The sequence below is a fragment of the Sylvia atricapilla genome, chromosome 8 (assembly GCF_009819655.1).
Source record: "Sylvia atricapilla isolate bSylAtr1 chromosome 8, bSylAtr1.pri, whole genome shotgun sequence".
NCBI classification, from domain to species: Eukaryota; Metazoa; Chordata; class Aves; order Passeriformes; family Sylviidae; genus Sylvia; species Sylvia atricapilla.
In genome coordinates, this window is record NC_089147.1 from 17,569,321 (window position 1) to 17,588,945 (window position 19,625).

Here is a 19,625-nt window from a genome sequence, read left to right on the forward strand (position 1 = left end):
TGGGGAGGGGCTGCCGGGCTGCCGGAGCGAAGCGAGGAGCCCTCGCTCTTTTGGTTCCTTTCCAACCATTTTTAGCAGAGGAAGGATGTAATAACATGCCACGGGCAATAAATCACAGTCTAGCTACTCCCCCTGGCTCTCCTCCCCCCGCCCCCGGCCCCTGTATAGCGGGAGGGGCGGCGGGGCCGCCAGCAGAGCGCCTCAGCCGCCGGGACGAGCAGAGCAGCTCCTGCCCGCGTCCTCCACCGCCCCAGCATGGACCTCCGCGCCCTGGCGCTGCTCGCCTTCGCCCTGGCCGTCATCTCCCTCTCGGAGGGTAAGTGAGCTGCGGGGCCGCGCCGCTCGCACCGCTCCTGCCGGGAGCGATGGTCCCGCGGAAATCCCCGCTCTTCCCCCCTCTCCTCGCAGCTGCACCGCTCTCCCAGCTCCGGCTACGGCCGCGGCTCAGATGTGTCTACAGAGAGTCGGAGCGATGGCTGCGCTGAGCTGGAAGCAGGCAGGCTCCCATTCCTCCCTCTCCTCCATCCCTCCCTGGCTTTTTTCAAGAAGCTGGCCAAAGCTGTCCTCTCTGCCAAACTTGCCCCATATTGAAGTCGGCTAGGGGAAGACTTTCAACAGCGCTCGGTCTGCAGGGAGGTGGTTTGGCTGCAAAATATGCATATCGACTTTCCCTCTAACAAAAAAAACCCCAACCCTAAAAGTTATAAGAAATTAGAAACAGGCGGTTGTTCGGTTCCTCTTCTGTCCCCTATCGTGATCTATCTTTCCTCAATCAGGGCAGAGCTGAGCCAAAGCGGTCACTCGGCAGGAATTTACCGCAGCCCCGGCGCTGCGCGGGGAGGCTTCGGGGGCGCAGGGAGCTGCCGTGGCGGGAGGTTTGGGCCATCGCGGGCTGGCGGCGTTGGTCGCAGTCACATTCTCGCTGCAGCGCCGTCCCACAGCCCGCCAGCACACGCGGGTCGCCCCCGGAGCCCGGTGGCAGCGACAGCTGCCCGGCTTACTTTGCCAGCTGTGCTCTGTGGAAGCCTCTGCGTTCGCACAGTCCCGGAGACAGCGGCAACCCGCGCTTCTTGCCACACATGTCGCGGAGAGCCCTGTGCCCCGGGGCTGGGGACAGCGGGGACCAGCGCGGCAGCCGCGCTCTCCACGCGTGGCGGGGCGAGGGCTCTGCCCTCAACCTCTGGGCATCCTCCGGACGCTCCTCGTGTGGCTGGCAGAGATTCACCATCTCTTCCCCCCTCGTCAAAAGTCCTCTGGCTGGGTTTTCACACCTCCGCTCCCTTTCTGTTCTCCCATTCTGGCGAACGAAACTTGGGCGTTCCCCACCCGGGGAGGCCGAGGATGTGCCCCCTCCGGTGCCCTCGTTGTTTGGGCTGACAGACCTAATTTCCCCCATACCTTTCCGCACAACAGCCCCGTCCCGCTGGAACACGGAGCGGGCACTGCCCTGGAGAGGCTCCAACCTCCCGGGCAGGTGGGCTCCGGCCCCCGCCGCGACCGCCCCATCCATCACCCCGGGGCTGCGGGCTGCGAGAGCGGCCGGGAGCGAAGGCAGAGCCGGGGGACCACGGGTGGCAGTGCCAGCTCCAGCCCCTGGCCGCCAACGTCACCAGCTCCCGAGTGGTGGGGCCGCCGGTGCCTGGGTACCTGAGCGGGTTTCCCTCGTCTCTGTAGGCGAGTGCAGGTCTGGAGGCACGGGAGGAAGGGACCGGAGTTCGGGGGCTCTCCTCCCCTTTGCCTGCCCCTGGCAGTGCTTTGCTCCGGGCTGGGAGGCCGGCAGAGCTGCCCAGATGCAGCTCGGCTTGCCCCCAACTCGGCTGCTCTCCTTTTCTGGGAGCGAGTGTCTCATGTCGGGATAAGCGTGTGGGGACCTGGCTACCTAGAGAAAAGGGCTGGAGAGAAACTAGTGTAAGGAAAGTGACCCCACCATTCTGTGGTGTTAGGAGTGGAGTGGAGGGTTTTGCCTACTTTGCATATCATGTAGTGTCCTCACCCCTGATCCAGATGAGGGCTGGCAGGGCTGCCTTGTGCTGGGGGGCAGGTGAACTCTAAATTCTTAGTTACCTGGTGAAGCTGTGTCTGTCAATCCCAGCCTCGCTTTATGGGGAAATGAAGCTGTTCTACGCTTAAAAAGTTACCAACCATCGCCTGATAATGACAAATGCATCCTAGGCTGAACAGAAGTAAAATGATGCTTCCGTCAAATGTTTTGTCAGTTCATTTCCATTCTGCTTGCCTGGATATAGCTTCCCTTTCTATTCAAGCACCCAGAGCTTCCCAATCCATGCAGTAAGTTACTGATAACTTTGCAGCAGAACTGGCAACTCACTTCTTCCCGTACTGTCCAGTTTCAGTGTGGGTAAAGAGAAGCAGATCCCTGTGGAGTGGAATAGGTATTGTCCAGCATTGACAAGTGGCCACTTTGTGAGATCATTTTGTGTGTTTGTCTCCAGAGAGAATTTGCCAGCAAAAGTAGGTGTTCAGAGCCAACAAAACTCAGCTTGAGTTAGGAAATAGTTAAACTATTTATTATTTAAAAAAAATCCGAAACACAAAGCTTCCAGACCCCTTCAAACTCTTGTAGTCGAGGCCAAAAGAGATGTTCTCTTTTTGTCTAAGTAAAATTAGGCTGAAGGAATGACATTGAGATGTCAAACTAGCATCTGGCTGTTCTGTAACTTTTGACTCTATTCCTCCGTTTTAACCAAATGTGCCCGACAGATAAAAGTCTCAAAAGTTTCATGTGCCATCAGTTATATGTTTTCATGCAATAAGGCAATGAACAGATTATACTAATTTGCTGTACTGAGAGAATGGCTTCAGCTTGTGTTCAGTGTTTGATAGAAATCAGAGAACTCACAGTACAAATTGGTAGATTAATTAATCAGCTTAGTCAGCTCTAACATACATGCAACAGTATGTTCACATGCTGAAAGGAGATAAGGAATGTGTTTGTCACCCTCAGAGTAAGACCAGAAATGTTCTTTTCCTAAATTACGGCCTTCAAACAGCCCCTTCCTTCCTACTTTTGGAAGATAGGTGTTCATGTGTTGGAAGATGCCACATGCACCAGTTTTCCTTGGTTTCAGCCTTCTTGATAGCACGGTGGGATAAGGGGCAGTGGCAGGAGTTACTGATTCCCTGTTGGTCATACAGAGAGCTGACCCAGTGAGTGCCTGTGCTGCCACTCCCTGGGGCTCAGCCTCTGCTCCTGATCACTGAGAAACGACACAGAAATACCAAAGGGATTCTTGTGTTGGAGGGGATTTGCCATTCCACCTCATATTGGGGTGACAGAACACTGAATTCTGGGGCTTCCCCTCTTCCTTGCCTTTTCTTGGGCAAGAAACAGGTTTGGGACTTACATGTTTAGTCATGGTTAAACTTTCTCTGCTCCTCATTTCAAATGGTATGGGATTGAAAATCCCACTTCGAGTCTGAGAGAGGACAGGATTGCATTATCAAATCATGGATCTGAACAGTTCATCTCTTGCACATTGTTTAAGTTAAAGCTGGCTTAAATTTGGTTGGGACAAGCTTGCAGAGACACTATCACTGCAGCTGTGCTGAGAGTTGTTGTATGACTGTATTCAATTTCAGCCCCCCTTTCCAACACAAATTCACAGATGTGTAGCTATCAGGCAGAGATTTGCAGTGGGAAATCCTAGCGCCTTCCTCACTCGTTTCCACATTAACGCTAGCTAGTCTAATCCATGTTCTTGACGCTCACTATGTTGGTCTCCTTCCTCCTCCCCCTGCAGATCATTAACTTATAGGTGAAACCAATGTTTGGAGTGCCAGAAAACTGATAGAAAAGTTCTTCAATTTTTTCAGTTGATAGTCCAGATTCTGGTGTGAATCAGGAGAAGCTCTACTCCCTGATAAATTCCTCTCCTGTGGGATCTGATTCTGCTTCATCTCTTGGTAGAGACGCCAGGGAAAAATAAGAGTTCCCTCCTCAGGACGGGTCAGTTTCACCATGCTGTCTCTGGTTATGTGTTGCTAGAGACAGGCATCAATAAATATGCAATGTATGTAGATCTGCTGCACTTGTAAACCTGTCTCTTTTCTCACCTTCTTAGACAGCTGTTTAGGAATTCCAAGCCCTTCCCTGCTCTTTATCTCCCCATTTGCCTTTAAAGGGAACTGGGTTTCGATGCTGCAAATATTCCTGTGTGGTTAAACAAACAGGGTGGCAGATTGCCATATGGGATCTCAAGCCTTGTCAGATATAGATCTGACCATCTACAGTATGAGCCAGATTTTAAGGGTTAGGTGTACGAATTTAATTCCTCCCAGAGGCTGAAAAAGCTCCACTGGGAAATTCTTTAAAATCTTATGCATCTCTTAGACTTCCAGGCAAGGCTTCTGTGTTTGTACTTTATTGTGCATGGAGCTTCAAAACTTACACTCCGAGTAGGGACCTTACTTATGTGCACTTGATTGCCAGTAATTAAATTGTCCCATAGAGAAATCGTGTACCAGAGGCTGTGGTGGGCGCCAGGCTGCTTTTCCCAGTCCTGCATGCATATACATGGCAGATTTTAGCCTAGGGGGTTCAACTGCATTCTGTCCCTAGGGATGCCGGTGACAGAACTCTCATCCAGTCTGGTGGCCCCCGAATAGTGTATTGGGGGCGCCCTGGCTGATAGCTGTCTCCTCGATTGCCTTACTTAGCCGCGGGCTAGAAATTCAAAAGACTTCAAGTGTCTTCTGTGAAACCACTGGGATGCCTCATCTCAGAGCCGCACCTTCTTGTGCGGGTACCTCTGCTGGGAGTCAGGGCTGGCTGCGGTGGGGAAAGGTCAGCTGGGCCCTGGGAACGCCGGCAAAACCCGAGCTTTTCTGGGGCCTCTAAGTCCCCTGTGAAAAGCCTGCACCTGAGCCGAGCCGTTTTGATCTGAACTCCCTGGAATTCATCGCTTTCTTCTGGCTACCTTCTAATTTGGCCTCGGGTCAAAATCGTTTGAGTAGAACAACACCGCGGACAAGTGCCCCCTCTTTTGGCCTTTATCTTGTCTAATTACCAGGAGCATCCCTGCACAATGGAGCGGCTCCTTATTCTAATCTCTTCGATTTTACTTATCTCTATTTTCTCTCCCTCTTCTTTTGTCTTCCAAAATCCCACGCACCCTTATTGAAAGGCTGGGCACTGAGCTGAAGGGATTGTGCTCTGAGCTGTGGGCAAATGCTCTCCCGAAGCTACAGCTTTTCTGCTGCTTTTTTTTTCACCTGCATATTCGGAGGGTTTCTTTCTCTGAGCCCCGATCCTGTGAGCCCTGCCCGGTGTATCTGTGCTGCTGAGCGGGAGCAAGAGGTAACGTGTCCTTTCCCTCCCTTTGTCCCGCAGAGAAGCCCGTCAGCCTGACTTACCGATGTCCCTGTCGATTCTACGAGAGCAACGTGGCAAGAGCCAATATTAAGCACCTCAAAATCCTCTCCACACCAAACTGCTCACTTCAGATTGTGTAAGTCTCCTGCTCTTTTCAGCTGGGTGCAAATCTCGGGTGTCAAAATGAAGGGTCACAGAGCTGGTGCCTGCTCTGGTGGTTAAATTTCATTCTGCCTCATGCCATGACTCTCATTTCATTTCTTCACCCTCTGTTTTAGAGACAGCTGGACCCCGCTTTACCCCACCTAAAAGAGGCCAGCTGGTTGTTTCCCGGCTCTGTTTTCTGCTATCTCCCTATTACTGTGTGATCCCATGTCCTGTTCCCCCGTGGGTATTTGAACAGGAATGTTGGACAGGCTGCCCATTGCTTGGATGTGGAGATTCACACCTTGGGGTTAAAACTTCATAGTGGCCGGATTATTCAAACGGATCACTTCTCCGTAGACTGGAGCTAAACAAGCAAAAGGAATTCCTGTATTTCATGTATCCTCCACAGGAGGTACAGACCCTAGAAATGTGATGGCTTAATCTAGGGATGCTTGCCTGGCAGGCACTGACTCAGTAAATTGCAGCAGAACAGAAAGATGGGTTCCCAATGGAAAATAATCTCTTAATTTTTGCTGAAAAAGCAACCCTCATTTTCAGAAAACATTGGGATTTTGTTTGTTTGTCTGTGTAGATTTGTGTGTGTATGTTTTAGGGAGGGTTTTTTTTTGTTCACTTCTTCATGGGTGACCCCCTCCCAAAATTCAAAACCTTCTGAAGAAAAAAACCCCAGCATTCAACTTCTCATTGCAAGGGAACCTTACTACTCTCAACTTCTATTAACCTTTATAAGAGGGTGTCAGGGACTAGATTTTGTTTCTGTGCAGTGATCCCATTATTGGTTCTGTCTTTGACCCATATGTTGAGCCCTTCCTCTTGCAACTCAAATGCTGTAAGAATCAATTTTTGTTATCAAAACCATTTTTGCATTCAGAAAACTGATATGGTTTCATGAGATTGCTCAGGAATTTATGCAAGTGTGTATCCCTTCTTTATTAGTGTGTGTTTTTTTCTGTTTTAAACCACTCTGTATATCATACACATTTTATCATTGTGCTTCTGCCTAGGGATTTTGTGGAGGACAGTGAGAAAAATGTAAGCCTCAGCTGAGAAATAATTTCCTTTCAGAAAAATGGCAAAACCAGCTGTGACTAACTGCAATCTCTACCTACAAACAATTTTCGCAGCGAGCATGAAACAGTGCATGGATTTGTGCTCTGGGACTGTCAGTGATGTCATAAGAATCCCAGTGTTAAGGCTTTAAATTTATTGGATTTGGAATTTTCTGAACTAGCTTCAAGAAAATGACAGCATTTAAGACAGGATAGAGTATTTATTTATCTCTTAATTAACAGAGGGTTATAGTAATTAGAGATAAATAAAAGCATGCAATGCAGGAATAGAAACATCTCACATTCTTGACCATTCCTGACCCAAATGTGTTTGTGGCATACAGAACATATGAATTTATAGTTCACCCTCTTATTGTTACTTTGACAAGTAAGGTACTTAAAATATCCTTCCAAATACCCTTGAAACATGACTTCAAACTAGGTCTTTATCAAAACAGGAGGTGAAATCAATCAAAACTAGCACATGAATTTCTCATCTTGATTAATTTTAAGCATTAAACAATGAAGGTGTAAATAAATTAAAACCTGTCATTTTCAGGGATAGAGAATCTAAGCGAAACATAGAGGATATTTTGTGGGTTTTGTTGTTTGTTTTTGGTTTGGTTTCTTTTTTGCACAAGTACATTTTCCTTTTTGGTTAAGGAGAGTTGTACCTGAACAAGAAGCTTAAGAGCAAGCTTTTGTCTTTCATTGCATTGGAAATCATCTCTCCAAATCCAGTGAGCTCCTCTGTCAATATCTTCTTCTGCAAAGTCCACACTAAATTCCTTGCTTTTCAGTATAGAGAAATGAGCATTTTTCACAAGTAGACACCTCAACCAGTCCAGGTGGAACACTCCATACAATTTCCTGTCTCTTCCTTGCACAAAGAGCAGGGGCTGACAGGCTCAGAAATGAATGTCTGAAGAAATCAGTGTCTCAGTATTAGGTGAGAGGTAATATTAGGTGAGAGGAATTGTGTTGAATGTGGCTGGAGACTGGTTTCGTGTGCTTTTGCTTCTGTACCCTGTGAGGTCAGCTCAAGAATTCCCAGGCATTGCTAACATCAGCAAATCCATTCTTACACTCTCTTGGTATCACTTAACTGGAAATGCTCCAGCTTGGCACTGCTGTAAGGAAATATGAATTAGACCCATTCATCTCTTTGTTGGCCCAGCAGTTGCAGGATCCTTGATGTGTTTATGTTACAACTGTGTTGTTGCATAACTTCAGACCAAGGAGCCTTTTTGACCTGTTGTTTCTTACGCCATCATTTTATATTCTGCAGCTTTCATTTTATAAAGGGAAGAACATTATGGCTTCCAGCCAGCAAATATTTTAACAAATACTGAACTTACTCGTATGGACGCTTCCAAAGAATTGCTGTTGTCGGCACTTTCCCAAGGCAGGCAGGCTGTTAAGAGAGAAACTTTGGAGCATCTGGGGCAGAGGCAGGGTGCTGCAGGGAATGTGGGACATAACAGCCCTTGAGAGGTCCTGAGATCCCTGGAGGGTGAGACCTGTTAATGAAAAGCTATTGATGAAAAGCTATTGATTGTTTGTCCTGTTTCTGAATGGAAGATTCAGATAGCCCAAATGTCAAATTCGCAGGGAACTCAATTTAGCTAAAAAGTTTGCTATGGGAAGTGCAGCTTGGATATCCAGGAGAAACCCCTCAGGAGGTTTCTTGCCTTTGTTTCCAAGGCTATGTGAGTACATGAGGGGAAACTTGCCTCTGGCACTATGGTACTTTCGGTTGTCTTCTTCCTGGCAACCTGTTAATTCAGTCTTGCATGAAACAAAAAGCTAACAAGTGGCCACACCCTTTCTTTCAGAACATCTAAGAGGTGTCTGTCCTCAAAACATGTGAAACTTCAGTTTTGGGTTGATCTAAAAGCTGTTCTTAATCAATTCCTTGCAAAAAATTGCCCTATATTTACCACATCCCTATTTCCAGATGAATGTTTTCTGTTGTTGGCACTGAACTCATTAACAGTCCAGGTATGAATTGGAAGTCTTAGATTCAAATCCTCTATGTGTTCCACTCTCACATGGTTCCCAGTACAGACCACAAGAGCCTTTCAAAGGAGACAGATGGTTTCCAAACCAGGGATATTTTTAATAGGTGACTCAAGGATGGGAGAAATAACCCATCCTCTTCAAGGGTTAACCAAGAGCAGCACTGGCACCCAAGGAAAATAAGGCACAGGGGTGGAAGGGTGGGTGTGGGCTGAGGAGTTTGCACACCAGACTCACTCTGACTTTTCTCCTTTGGCAGTGCAAGGCTCAAGAGCAACAGCAAGCAAGTGTGCATTGATCCCAAGTTAAAGTGGATCCAGGAATATCTGGAGAAAGCTTTAAACAAGTAAGACAAGAGACAAATGGACTTAACATCCTGAGCTAACATCCTGTGTTATTAAAGGGTAGAACATTAGGGGCTGGCTTGTACCATGTGGACAAAGTACTTGTGGAATCAGATATTGTTTCAAAGAAGGGTTTGGAGTTGACCTAATTTGTATTAAAACAACAATTTCTAATATATCTTAGATGTTATACTAAGAAATTTGCCAGGGTTTGAGGCAAAAATTATGCTAATGAGTATGTTCTGGGGCCCCAAACTCATCCTCTTTTAAAAAAAAGCTGTTCTCCCAAGGAAAAGTCTTCCTTTATACCCTTTTTTCTCCAACCAAACTACAATTACTTCAGAATCTATATCATTCTGGTGTCTTTGGAGCCCCTTCTCCATGTTACAACTGGGTGTCTGCTTGCACAGGCAGCTGAGGCCTAGGGATTCTTGGTGCTAAAAATTGTCTCTCTGCTGCCCATTGTGGAATGCTGTTAATGTTGGCCAAGGCACAATGAGCTACCATGGATAAGCCTTTCCCACAATACCAGGGGAAAACCAGCCATACTTGGCAAATTTGGAGCTTTTAAATCCATTTTTATTCCCCTTGAAAATGGTTGATCATGTCTACTTTGTGGTGGACTCAGCCCATCTCTGTTCGATTTTATGCTGAAAAGAGCAGCACTGAGCACATTTTTGTGCTGAATTGCAGGGGAGGGCTCCAGCCTTCCAGCACTGAAAGATGGTACATTCCAAATGATGGTACAAAGCATTCCTTTGCTTGCCCAGAGCCCTGGGCTGTGCTTGATCCAGCAGCAACATTTTGGCCGGCTAGCCTACCTGTGCACTCAGTATCCCTGCCACCCTTGCCATCCCATTCCCACCCCACAGTAACTGCGCTGTAACCCTGCTGAACCTTGCCCCCCCTGCATCTGTAGGGTGAAGGCAGGGCTGGAATCCAATCATGTGCAAATCCAAAAATCCAATGGATTATTGGGGCAGGGACGGCCCCAGGGCAGATGTGAGGCGCAGGTACCTGAATGCTCTCCACTGTTTGCTTTGTAAATGCATCTGCCAAACAAGGGGAAGAGTTAAAAGAAAAAAAAAGATTTATCCCCCTGTGTTTTTACAATAAGCAAGGGGGAAAATGCCACCAGAAATAGAGAGATTCCTCCATGTGTCCCTTTTGGGGACTGCACTGGGGCCAAGAGTGAAGAGGTAGAAGGAAGGAAGCCAGCTAACAAAGTCAAAGTGATTCCAGCCCTGACAGCTCCTCCCATCTCATCTGACACTCAGTGCCTTCTTTGCTGCCAGCACTCAGCCCTTTTGTCCTTTGGACAAATTCTCTGCAGAGGTAATTCAGATTAATGCTGCCGGAATGGCTTTGGGTTTAGACACGATTGAACCTAAGAGCAGGATGTGGCCCATGCCGAATATCCTAGGGATCTGAGCTACTGGTTTTTGCAAACTGGGAAAATCCTCAAGCTCCTGCTTAAGTTTCTCTTTGCTATCATTCCCAACCTGAGACTTAGGAGGCATTTTACAGATCTGCAAGGTTGGGCAAATACCATTATGTGCCTGTCTGACTTAGGGGAGCAACTCAGCTGGAACCTGTTCTGCTCTCACTACCACTAGTGAAGATCTGAGACCAGCTCTACTGAAACCAGTGAGTCTGCCTGATCTCCAGCCAGATTCTGGGTTTTGTCTACCGAATGCAGAAGCAATTCTGCCAATTTGGTGGATTCATCCTGGTTTACACTGAGTAACAAGAGAGAATTTTGTCCCAGCTCTATGAAATAAGATAACAGAGAGCATATATCTCCATCACCTGAACCTATAATCATGGCATTGTGTTCATTTTCCAACTAGTAATTCTAGCACCAGTGGCATTTTCATGCTCCACAGACAGTCAGGGCTCTGTCTGTAGCATTTCTCAAGGCATGTTTTTGATATATTTTAGTGCACAGCTTTGACTTCTTCAATGAAATGTACTTTGGAATATATTTATAGCGCATCAAACAATTCATATATTTGAATTGGAGCCATATGAATGTTGGTAGTTTAAAACACCGATATCCCTCTAAACTACTAACAGCTTGTAAAATGAATCTATATAGATCTATAAATGTTAATGTAGCTATCAGTTTCAATCAGCCATATATTATATTTTTTCACTTGTACCGAAATTGTATAAAATGTGACATTACCCTATATGCACTAGCAATAAAATGGCTAATTGTTTCATGTTATGAAAACCCAATTGTACATGGGAATTTATTTTTCTGGAATAAAATCAATACGTTTTGTAGAAAGGGCTCTTGTAATTGCTTAAGTAGAATCCAAACTGTGAAGGCATCTTAATTTATACCAGTACTTCAATATGAGAATATCTTCAGTGTTATAATCTGCAGCTAAGGGCAAGAAAAAGTTCTTAAAATAGTAGTCCAATACAGTTAAATATGAAATCGGAAATGGTTTTTATTGGGGAATTATTTTGCTCACTAATTCTGCTTAGCATTTATTATTGCTTTATGTTCATCACATCTCCATGTAATATACACATGAGACATCAGTAAAACACATTCAGGCTGTCAGGAATCCAAATTCCTTAACTGGCTTTAAAATCATTATGCAGCTGCTGTGGCCAACATCATTCAACATTCATCCATTTTATAGACATGGGGCGAATCAGTCTTTTCTTGAAATAGCTAACAAATCCTTGATAATTTCTGCACAATCCCAGTCATCATTTACGGTACATTGACTCCCTTTCCCTCTTTCCTTTGTACAAGGGTATGCAAAATCAGGCCTTTAGAGAGTTAACAGAGCCTATCTTGTCCACTCTCATGTTAATATAGTCCCACTTCAGAACCTCCCTTGCCTCAAGATGCCAGAGTCTATTGAGCTCTGTGGCTACTGCAGACACACAGGAGAGATTTGATGGATCTGGAGAAGATAAAGTCATGGGGAAAATCTTTCCATTAAACCAGCCGGGAGAAAGGAAAAAAACTCTGAACATGTAGGGGCTGGCTGTGTTGGCAGCCAAGCCCTGCTGCTGCCTTCCAAACCCTGGTGTGGCAGCTCTGCCTAATTTCTAACCTATTTTGTATGTAATGGTCGAAACACAAGATGACAGAACCACAACCTCCCAGTGTTCCACGAGTGTGTGATGGGTCAAGGCCCCACTCAAAGGGGGACAATGCGGGTGATTATCTTTACAGCCTTGTTTTAAGGCACCAAATGCCCACAAACCCCCCTCAGAGTAGCCACTGGTTCTTGCTGATGTCAGCAGGAATATTGGGTGGGAAGCCAGAAATCCAGCTCCCCTCTGCTTCCACTGTACCTGCCTCAGGGAGAATTTTCGGATGGTGAGGCTCCTGGTTGAGAAGTTCTGGAAGGCATTTGGGGAGGCTTTGGCATTTTGGGTAAAAGGGTTGCTCTGGCCTCGGAGTGTGCAAATGTTTTTCCACCAGGACACTTTTACTTGCCTGGCATTTCTCTCAGGCAGAGGTTATATGAAAGGGAATGTTACATTTGCATCTGCCAGCAAGATATGGAAGGACCATAGAGTAAATGCGAATGAGGCCTTTGTATATGGATAATTTATGGCAGTCTTTTTTGTATTTTTCTTTTAATTTAGACCACGTCATCGCACTCATAAAAAAAAGCAACAGAAGAAACGGGGCCCACTCTGCCCTTCCCGTGCAACACCACTAAAGTCTCCAGGGAGAAAGAATGGTAGGAGGCATTAGTTTCTGAGCTGGGACACCTCAGGTGAAGTCCCTGCTCTTCCACTGACCATCTTATGGGACCTTGGGCAAATACATTAGCCTATCCAGACCTCCATTTCCCCCCATATTTGTTGAAGATAACATATCTCCCCTTCCAGCAAAGGAGTATTATATAGATAAAACTCTCTCAAAAAAAGGGGAAAGTTCAGTACAACAGATGTGGGATGATTTTCCCATTTTACAAATGGGAAAATGGACACACAAAGAGACCAAAATAAGCCTGAAGCAAAGACAAAGTCAAAAACAGGGTTAAAGGTTTGGGCCTTATTTATTTTAGCTCCAATATCAAACTGACAAAGTTAAACTACAACAGCTGTGAATTTGCCACTGGTGTTTTTTAATGAGAATTGCAGCACCGTGTGGTGACAACATGATGTGGTGCATGGGTGACTGGTGGATGCCTTTCCTATGGGAGATGCTAGGCGAGTCCCAGTGTTATATATGACAATGCTCTGGATGTCCCAGGTTTTTTTTCCTCACAAGGGTAGTTTGTTCTGCCTTTCTGCACCAAGAAATAGGGTCACTGCTGTGGGATATTGGAAAAGAGATCTTCAGAGGAAAAATTCTCCTCATGATCTAGTCATTGTCATTGTGCCTAGATGAGTTTTCTGAGACTACCTTTACAGGAGTCACAGTCTCTAGCTGTGGTCACAGAGCCTTAGTTGTCCAGCAGGCATTAGAAGGGGTGTTTGACAAGACATGCTGAGACATCAATTTTTGAAAACGTGGTGTTTACCCTCTGACACTGGTAACTCAGTGTTTAGTGACCTCATCTAGGTTATAAAAGGCCAATCAGCGTGGAGCAGGAGTAGGGGTCACTTCAGACAAAACCTGGAGGCCACAAGTGGGCTCCTTGTTCTGAGTGAACCATTCACACAAGACACTTGCACTTTGCTGTGCTGCTTAACCCACCCTTTCCTGGGTACCATGCTCACACTAAGCATGGGACACTCCATTTGTCTGCACCCCAACTGAGCTCCCTTCAGCCCTTCAGGCCTCACAGTTTTACTGTGCAGTGCCTGCCTGCCCTGCCTGTCTCCTCACCTTCCCTGGGCAGCTGGTCACCACAAGCTCTGATGTGGTCCCCAGCTGCCCACACCAGGTGAGGTCCCAGGGCAGGGAGGCTCAGGAGTGGCTCCTGGCTGGCAGAACTCTGGCTGCCTCTGCTCTCCAGCCACCCCACCATGGAACCAAACAAGAGCAGAGCATGGGCTGCCCTCTACCTTCGTCTATCCTCACAGAGACCTGGCACTCTCTGGAGCTGCAGTCCCTGATCTCCATCAGAGTTGTGGGATAGGAGCAGATAGAGGAGCCATTCCCAGTGCCACTTGCTCCACTATGGGGCTGCTCACAAATGATTAATCTCTCCTTTCCCTGCTGTATATTTTGCCGAGTTTCTTTGCCCACCGATAATTCTCTGCTCTGGCTTTCAAGTCCAGAATAAGCTTTCTAGCCAGCCTTCCTCCTGTATTAGTTCTGAACACCTTACTAACTGTGATGAGCACAACCTGCCCAAAATAACAACCATTGCTGGGTTTGCCCTGCTGGGTCCCAGTAGCTCCTTGTGGAGAACTTCTCCCGAAATGTTCAGCAATTACTGGTTGGAGGGGCTGCCTTTGGGTTAGTCCAGACACAGATTTGCTGTTTGACTAGGCCTGATAGCAAAGCTTTTGCAACTGAAATAAACCTTAATAGTGTTTCACTTTCTTCTTCATCAACAGGAGGTTCAAGATGTAAGAGGCAAGCATTGTAAGCCGTCTACAGGAATTCTTACTGTAGGACCCAGAGAGCAGATAACCAGTATTAGGGAATGAATACATTTCACTGCTAACATGCAGCACAAAAGCAACGCTTCACGCATTTCCAAAGGTTTTTTTCTTGGTTATTTTTTGCGGGGTTTTTTGTTTTGTTTGTTTTGTTTTTTTTTTTTTCCCCTTGCACAAATTGGCTTGCTTTCACAGTGCTATTTTTATATAGTAAGATGTAACTATTTGAGAAGAATATGAATTTATACAGGTTGGTTTATTACCTAGCACTGGGGGCAGATACCAATTCAAACTAACCCTGTTATTGTATGATATTTTCTTTCCTTTGTTGTGTAGAGGTCCTGCTTTATTTAACTTTCTTTTGGTTCATGCAAGTCTCCTGGAGTTTTAAACTTAGAAGGACATGAACTGTACAGTGCAATGATGTTGTGTAAGTAGTGGTGGGACTCTTTGCCTCCAGAAGTCATAGAGGCCAAGAACATAGGAAGGCTTAAAAGCATCAGACTGATGACAATGTACAACATTATCCTGAGTGGCATTTAAAGATATTTTGGGTGAATGATTAAACTATGGGCTACAGGGCTAAACTCAGGGCTAAAGCCCTTCTCTGAAGATCAGAAACCTTGCTGACAGCTGTGAGCAGCTGGATCAATGCACATCTGGTATTGCAAGGTGCTAATACTTGGTTTGTACTAGTTGTGTGTGTTAGGAGCCACAAGACAGTTCTGATGTCATCTGGCATTTCCTATGTTCCTGTGTTTCTGATGACAAATTTCGCAAAAAAAGGAATGGGTTATTAAAGCTCTAACCACACGATCCTGCTGCAAGTTGCTGGAGGAGTCAGATATGCTGCCATGCACCAGGGATCTCCTTCCACTCATCCACATGAGGTGACTTCAGCCTGCCTGTCTGGCTTTGCACTAAAGCAGGCTGAGATTCATTCACCCTTCACCAAAGGATGCTGTAGCTGGGCTACTGAACAGTCATACCTGCCTGAGGGCAGTCACATCCCTGATTGCTCTGGAGATACCCAGAAGAGGATATCTGGCCACATCTTGGAGAAAAGAGATGCCTGGGGCAAGAGAGGGTCTGTGCAGTTTGTGGAAGGAGAAGTGTGGAAATGAAGGCCAACACTCACAGTTCACCAGCCATCATGGGTTTGCTGGTGAACAGGATAGCCTCTGGAATTCCCTTTGCAAAGCACAGCCTGGGACAGGCACTCTCCTTGCATCAATCCCCTTTCTAAGCCAGAAGTTTCTTTCTCCTTGTTCCTTCCTGTATACACAATATCTGCTATATGGTATGGAAAGACATCTGCAGCACTGCAATAATCATGTCATGCTGTGCACTGAGATCTGGGGGAAGCACATTTGTGCAGCACAATGCTTGTGTTTGTATGTATCTGTGTTTGTATTGTAAACAAAAAAAATGTTGTAAGATTGTCTTTTTTGAGCTGGTTGATTCAAAAGAAATCTTCCCTCTTCCCTGCAGCCTGTGTCAGGAACACTGAGAGGGGTGTTTGGTGTTTCACACTCCTCTTTGTGTTAGGCATCTTTAGTGCCAAAGAGGCACTTTGGCAATACAGGGATTACATTATTTCCGTGTGGATTCAGGTAAAAATTTTGTCTTTTCCTTTCTGCAAAACAGGACTATTGCAGAGAGGCCTTCAGCTGGGAACACCTCACCTCATTTGCTTTAAAGCAGAAACAAACTGCTGTGCCTAAAATGTTTGTGATTGTGATTTTAACATTCCTTCTCTTGTTATCATTACCAGCCTGGTGCTTGAGGTATATTGTGTCTCTGTTTTCAAAGGTCTGGTACCACTGTACTTGATGAGAATTGGAGTTTTGATTTAATATTAGTAGGATCAGATCCTCTCCTGGAAGGGGAAAGAAAGAAAGAAAGAAATTTTGTGAGAAAACCAGAGTTTCTTCTATGCTCCCTGGACTGTATTTGATATCCTAGATCCATTCCCTGTCCCACACCTGCACCTGCATTTGCCAGTGGCTTGCCAGAGGTGGACACGGGAGTGTCCAAACCAAGAATGACTGCAGAAAAGGTCAGCCAGGAAAGTGCATTCTTTACACATAATTCCTTTCAAAGAATGGCCGGAGGTCTGATTGCTTCCCATTGAAGTAAATAGATAATTAAATAATCCTCTGATTTTGATTCAGCAGGATGCCTTGCTCATGGTAATAGGGGTCATGCCCATTTTGTTTCCAAGGGAAACATTGGCATTCTGGTGAGAAGGTGGGGTGGGCAGATGTGGCTGCACAGCCTTGCCAGTGCCCTGCTGCAGTCCTCATTAACAGGGAGTGCACCTGTGGTCAGTGTCAGCACCAGCAGGGACAGGTCCCTGGAACATGCCAAGCCCACATGACAGCCTGGGCAAACACTGCTTTGACAGGAGCACCGAGGTGGGCAGTGCTGAGGCCCCTGGCCAAACCCAGGGTGGTATAGCAGGCAGTGGAGGTACTGCAGGAAAGGGGTCTCCTGTCAGCCTTCTCTGGGGGCTGCAGGGGTAGACTGTGCTAGAGCAAGGGCATCTGCTCCTGGGAGAAATGTAGGAGTAGCAACAGGAGGAAAGTGCACTCTATCCAAGGCAGGGAACTATTTACAACTAGGTGTTTGTCTGGGTGCTTTGAGGGCCATCTGCCACAACCCACACAGAGACTGGGCTCTGACACCTCTGTGCTGATGATGCTCCACTTCTCATGTGTCTGAGACCACTCAGGGCATAGGGCTGCTGTCAGGGACCAGCATCAGGACCCTCCCTCACCTCAGTAAGCTGAGCACAGTGTGAATGCAAAGGTGACACAGACCTGGCCAGAGAACCTTTTAAAAGCTTTCGCTTGCTTTGGACCAAAATTCAACCTTGAGTGGGAAGCTTTGCCATTAGCTTGACATTATTTTCATGATATGGGGAGAACAACCATGCCCTTTGCACGAGAGGGATCGATCACTGGGCTGCCCCAGGGCACCACACATTTGTCCTGTTCATGCCACAACCAGAGCAGGCTGAGAAGCAGCACTGGCAGCATCTCACTCGGGGAGAGCACTTGTTTTTCCCTTCTGCCTTTAACTGCTGACCAAAGACAGAGTCAGGGAAAGGAAGTGTGAGGAGATGGGAGTGAGGTAGGGACTACATGTGAAGAGGAGGGAAAAGAGGTAACACTGAATCATGCTGAAAAAGCAGCTTCCATGAATGTGAAATCATCATGTGGGTATTTTCAACGTGCAGCTGTCAAATCCCAATTTTAAGAGTAGATGGTATTTATTGCTGTGTCAATTTTTTTATTTATACTAGCTTTATACTTTTATGTATGAATATCTTACCTGAATTCTGCCTGAGGAAGAATGAAATGAAGGGTGACTTTGATGTGTTTTTGATGAAGGTGTTTGAGCAAAGGTGACTGTTTATTTTGCAATGAAAGCTATTTTCAAAGTTAAATATACACACACATTTTGTTGAAAATGCAGTTCCTATTGAAGATTTTGTTGCCATTTTTCCTTTATTAACCTAATTTTCTGTGGCAACTTGTTTTGAGTGATGTGATTTATAGCAGTCAAGGTTTTTTGTGAACTCAGCCCCTAGAATTTGATTACTTTTCCTTTATCAACATCCTACTAAGATAATCTTTGTCTGAAAACATGAAACTTGGATTGCCACAGGGAAGAAAACATGTATCATGATAAAAGGGCTGCATGAACCTCCCATCTTCCATTCCTTAAGAACTCTGTGTTGTCAGAATGTGGTAAATACTGTACTTTATATTTTTATTAAGTAAAAAGAAGTATCTTCCCAAATAATGTGAAAAGGGTTTTGTATTTGTGTTCCTGTAAGGCAGCTTTTATGGAGGAGTTATATAATGCTTTTGAAATTACTCCTTTCATAGAAAATTTTGAAAATAAACACTTTTATATTGTTGTACTTTCTCACATAAATGTGTATGCACTTAAAATTTTCTTAATAAAAATGTAAGTCTGAATAAAGTTTTTGCTTGATTCTATTTTTTTTTTCTCCTCACAAATCAACAGCTACAAAACCTCATAAAAACATTCAGATGTAGTTTGTGTCCAGTTTCAAGGATGTTTCCACAGACTCAATGCCCAGATTCTCTGCAGGGACCCTGAGGTAAAGGGCCCATGGGTCTGGCAAGGAGCAGCAGTTTAGCAGATTAAAATGTGCCATTTTCAAAAGGAAACGCTTTACCATTTGTTCCCAAAACAGAACCCCCAACTTCTTTTTTTTAACTCTTTTCCCCAAACTTGTCTCCTGCAGCAGTTTGACTTCAGTGGAACTGAGAGCAGTGAGCAGGTTTTGTTCCAGCAACAGAGATGCCATCATCATCTGTGCAGAGAAGGGGATGAAGGTTTCTCTGAAAAGCATAGAGGGTAGCAAGGGATACATTTGACGAAAGACCAGATATGAACAACACTGTCCTTGGGGCTGCTTTTCCCAGGGCACAGCAGGGTCAATATTCAGTTTGGAGATAAAAAGAAATTTTTAGAGGCTTGTAGAACTGACCTGAGAAGCTGCAGGTATAATCCTAACTTGGGCGATGTTGTAGGGAAAGTGCTGTGGGTTTCAAAAGCACAAGTTGAAAACTGGTCTTTGGTCAGTGCATCTCCCCATCTACAGGTTCTCATGGCAAGGGGAAACTGTTTCCTGAGGTCACCCTGTCCCTCCACACTGCCCTGCTCAACATGCCAGTCCTCTGTACACACACTGCAACACAGGTGGATCCCAGCACTGTACAGCTCTGGCTGGGGCAAAGTCCAGGGGTAGGTTAAATAACAGTGGAACAGTGTTTTTTAAGCTTCTTGTTTAATAAATATTTCTTGGTCAAACTGATGCAAAGCAAAAGGCATGCAAAAAAGGGAAAAAGGAAATTCAGATGACTGATGACCCCTTTGTAAATCCATCAATTATGTACTGAGAGATTTATGAAAAACTAGCAGTTTTGTGAGTGCAGATGGTCAGTAAGGGATTCCCAGGCCACTGTGAAATGCATTGGAAGTAATTAGCTACAAAATTGCACATTAATATTAAGCCTAGACCCCTCATTCGGTGGAGCACTTTGCTGTACATTTCATCAGGTCTTTTCTCTCAAATGTGAAAGTTTTGGTTCTTTCTTACTCAGCAAAGCATCAGAGCAATGTGTCTGAACCGCC

At 45.7% G+C, this 19,625-nt stretch overlaps 1 protein-coding gene across 2 annotated transcripts; it reads left to right on the plus strand.

The window, feature by feature from the left end:
- The first annotated feature begins 210 nt into the window (after positions 1-210).
- On the plus strand, positions 211-18,443 carry CXCL12 (C-X-C motif chemokine ligand 12). Of its 2 annotated transcripts, XM_066323885.1 has the most exons (5): positions 211-316; positions 5,351-5,468; positions 8,828-8,914; positions 12,534-12,631; positions 14,406-18,443. In XM_066323885.1, the coding sequence occupies exons 1-5, from the start codon at positions 256-258 to the stop codon at positions 14,435-14,437; spliced, it is 396 nt and encodes a 131-aa protein (XP_066179982.1). In that variant the 5' UTR covers positions 211-255; the 3' UTR covers positions 14,438-18,443. The 2 variants fall into 2 exon arrangements, with proteins under 2 accessions (XP_066179982.1, XP_066179983.1); XM_066323886.1 differs by lacking the exon at positions 12,534-12,631.
- The last annotated feature ends 1,182 nt before the right edge of the window (positions 18,444-19,625 follow it).

Excerpts from the sequence above, each read along its gene's own strand:
- CXCL12 (XM_066323885.1), top strand. The coding sequence starts at position 256 with ATGGACCTCCGCGCCCTGGCGCTGCTCGCCTTCGCCCTGGCCGTCATC. Across the intron at positions 5,469-8,827 it reads AACTGCTCACTTCAGATTGT|TGCAAGGCTCAAGAGCAACA; the intron begins GTAAGTCTCCTG and ends CTCCTTTGGCAG. Across the intron at positions 12,632-14,405 it reads GTCTCCAGGGAGAAAGAATG|GAGGTTCAAGATGTAAGAGG; the intron begins GTAGGAGGCATT and ends CTTCATCAACAG.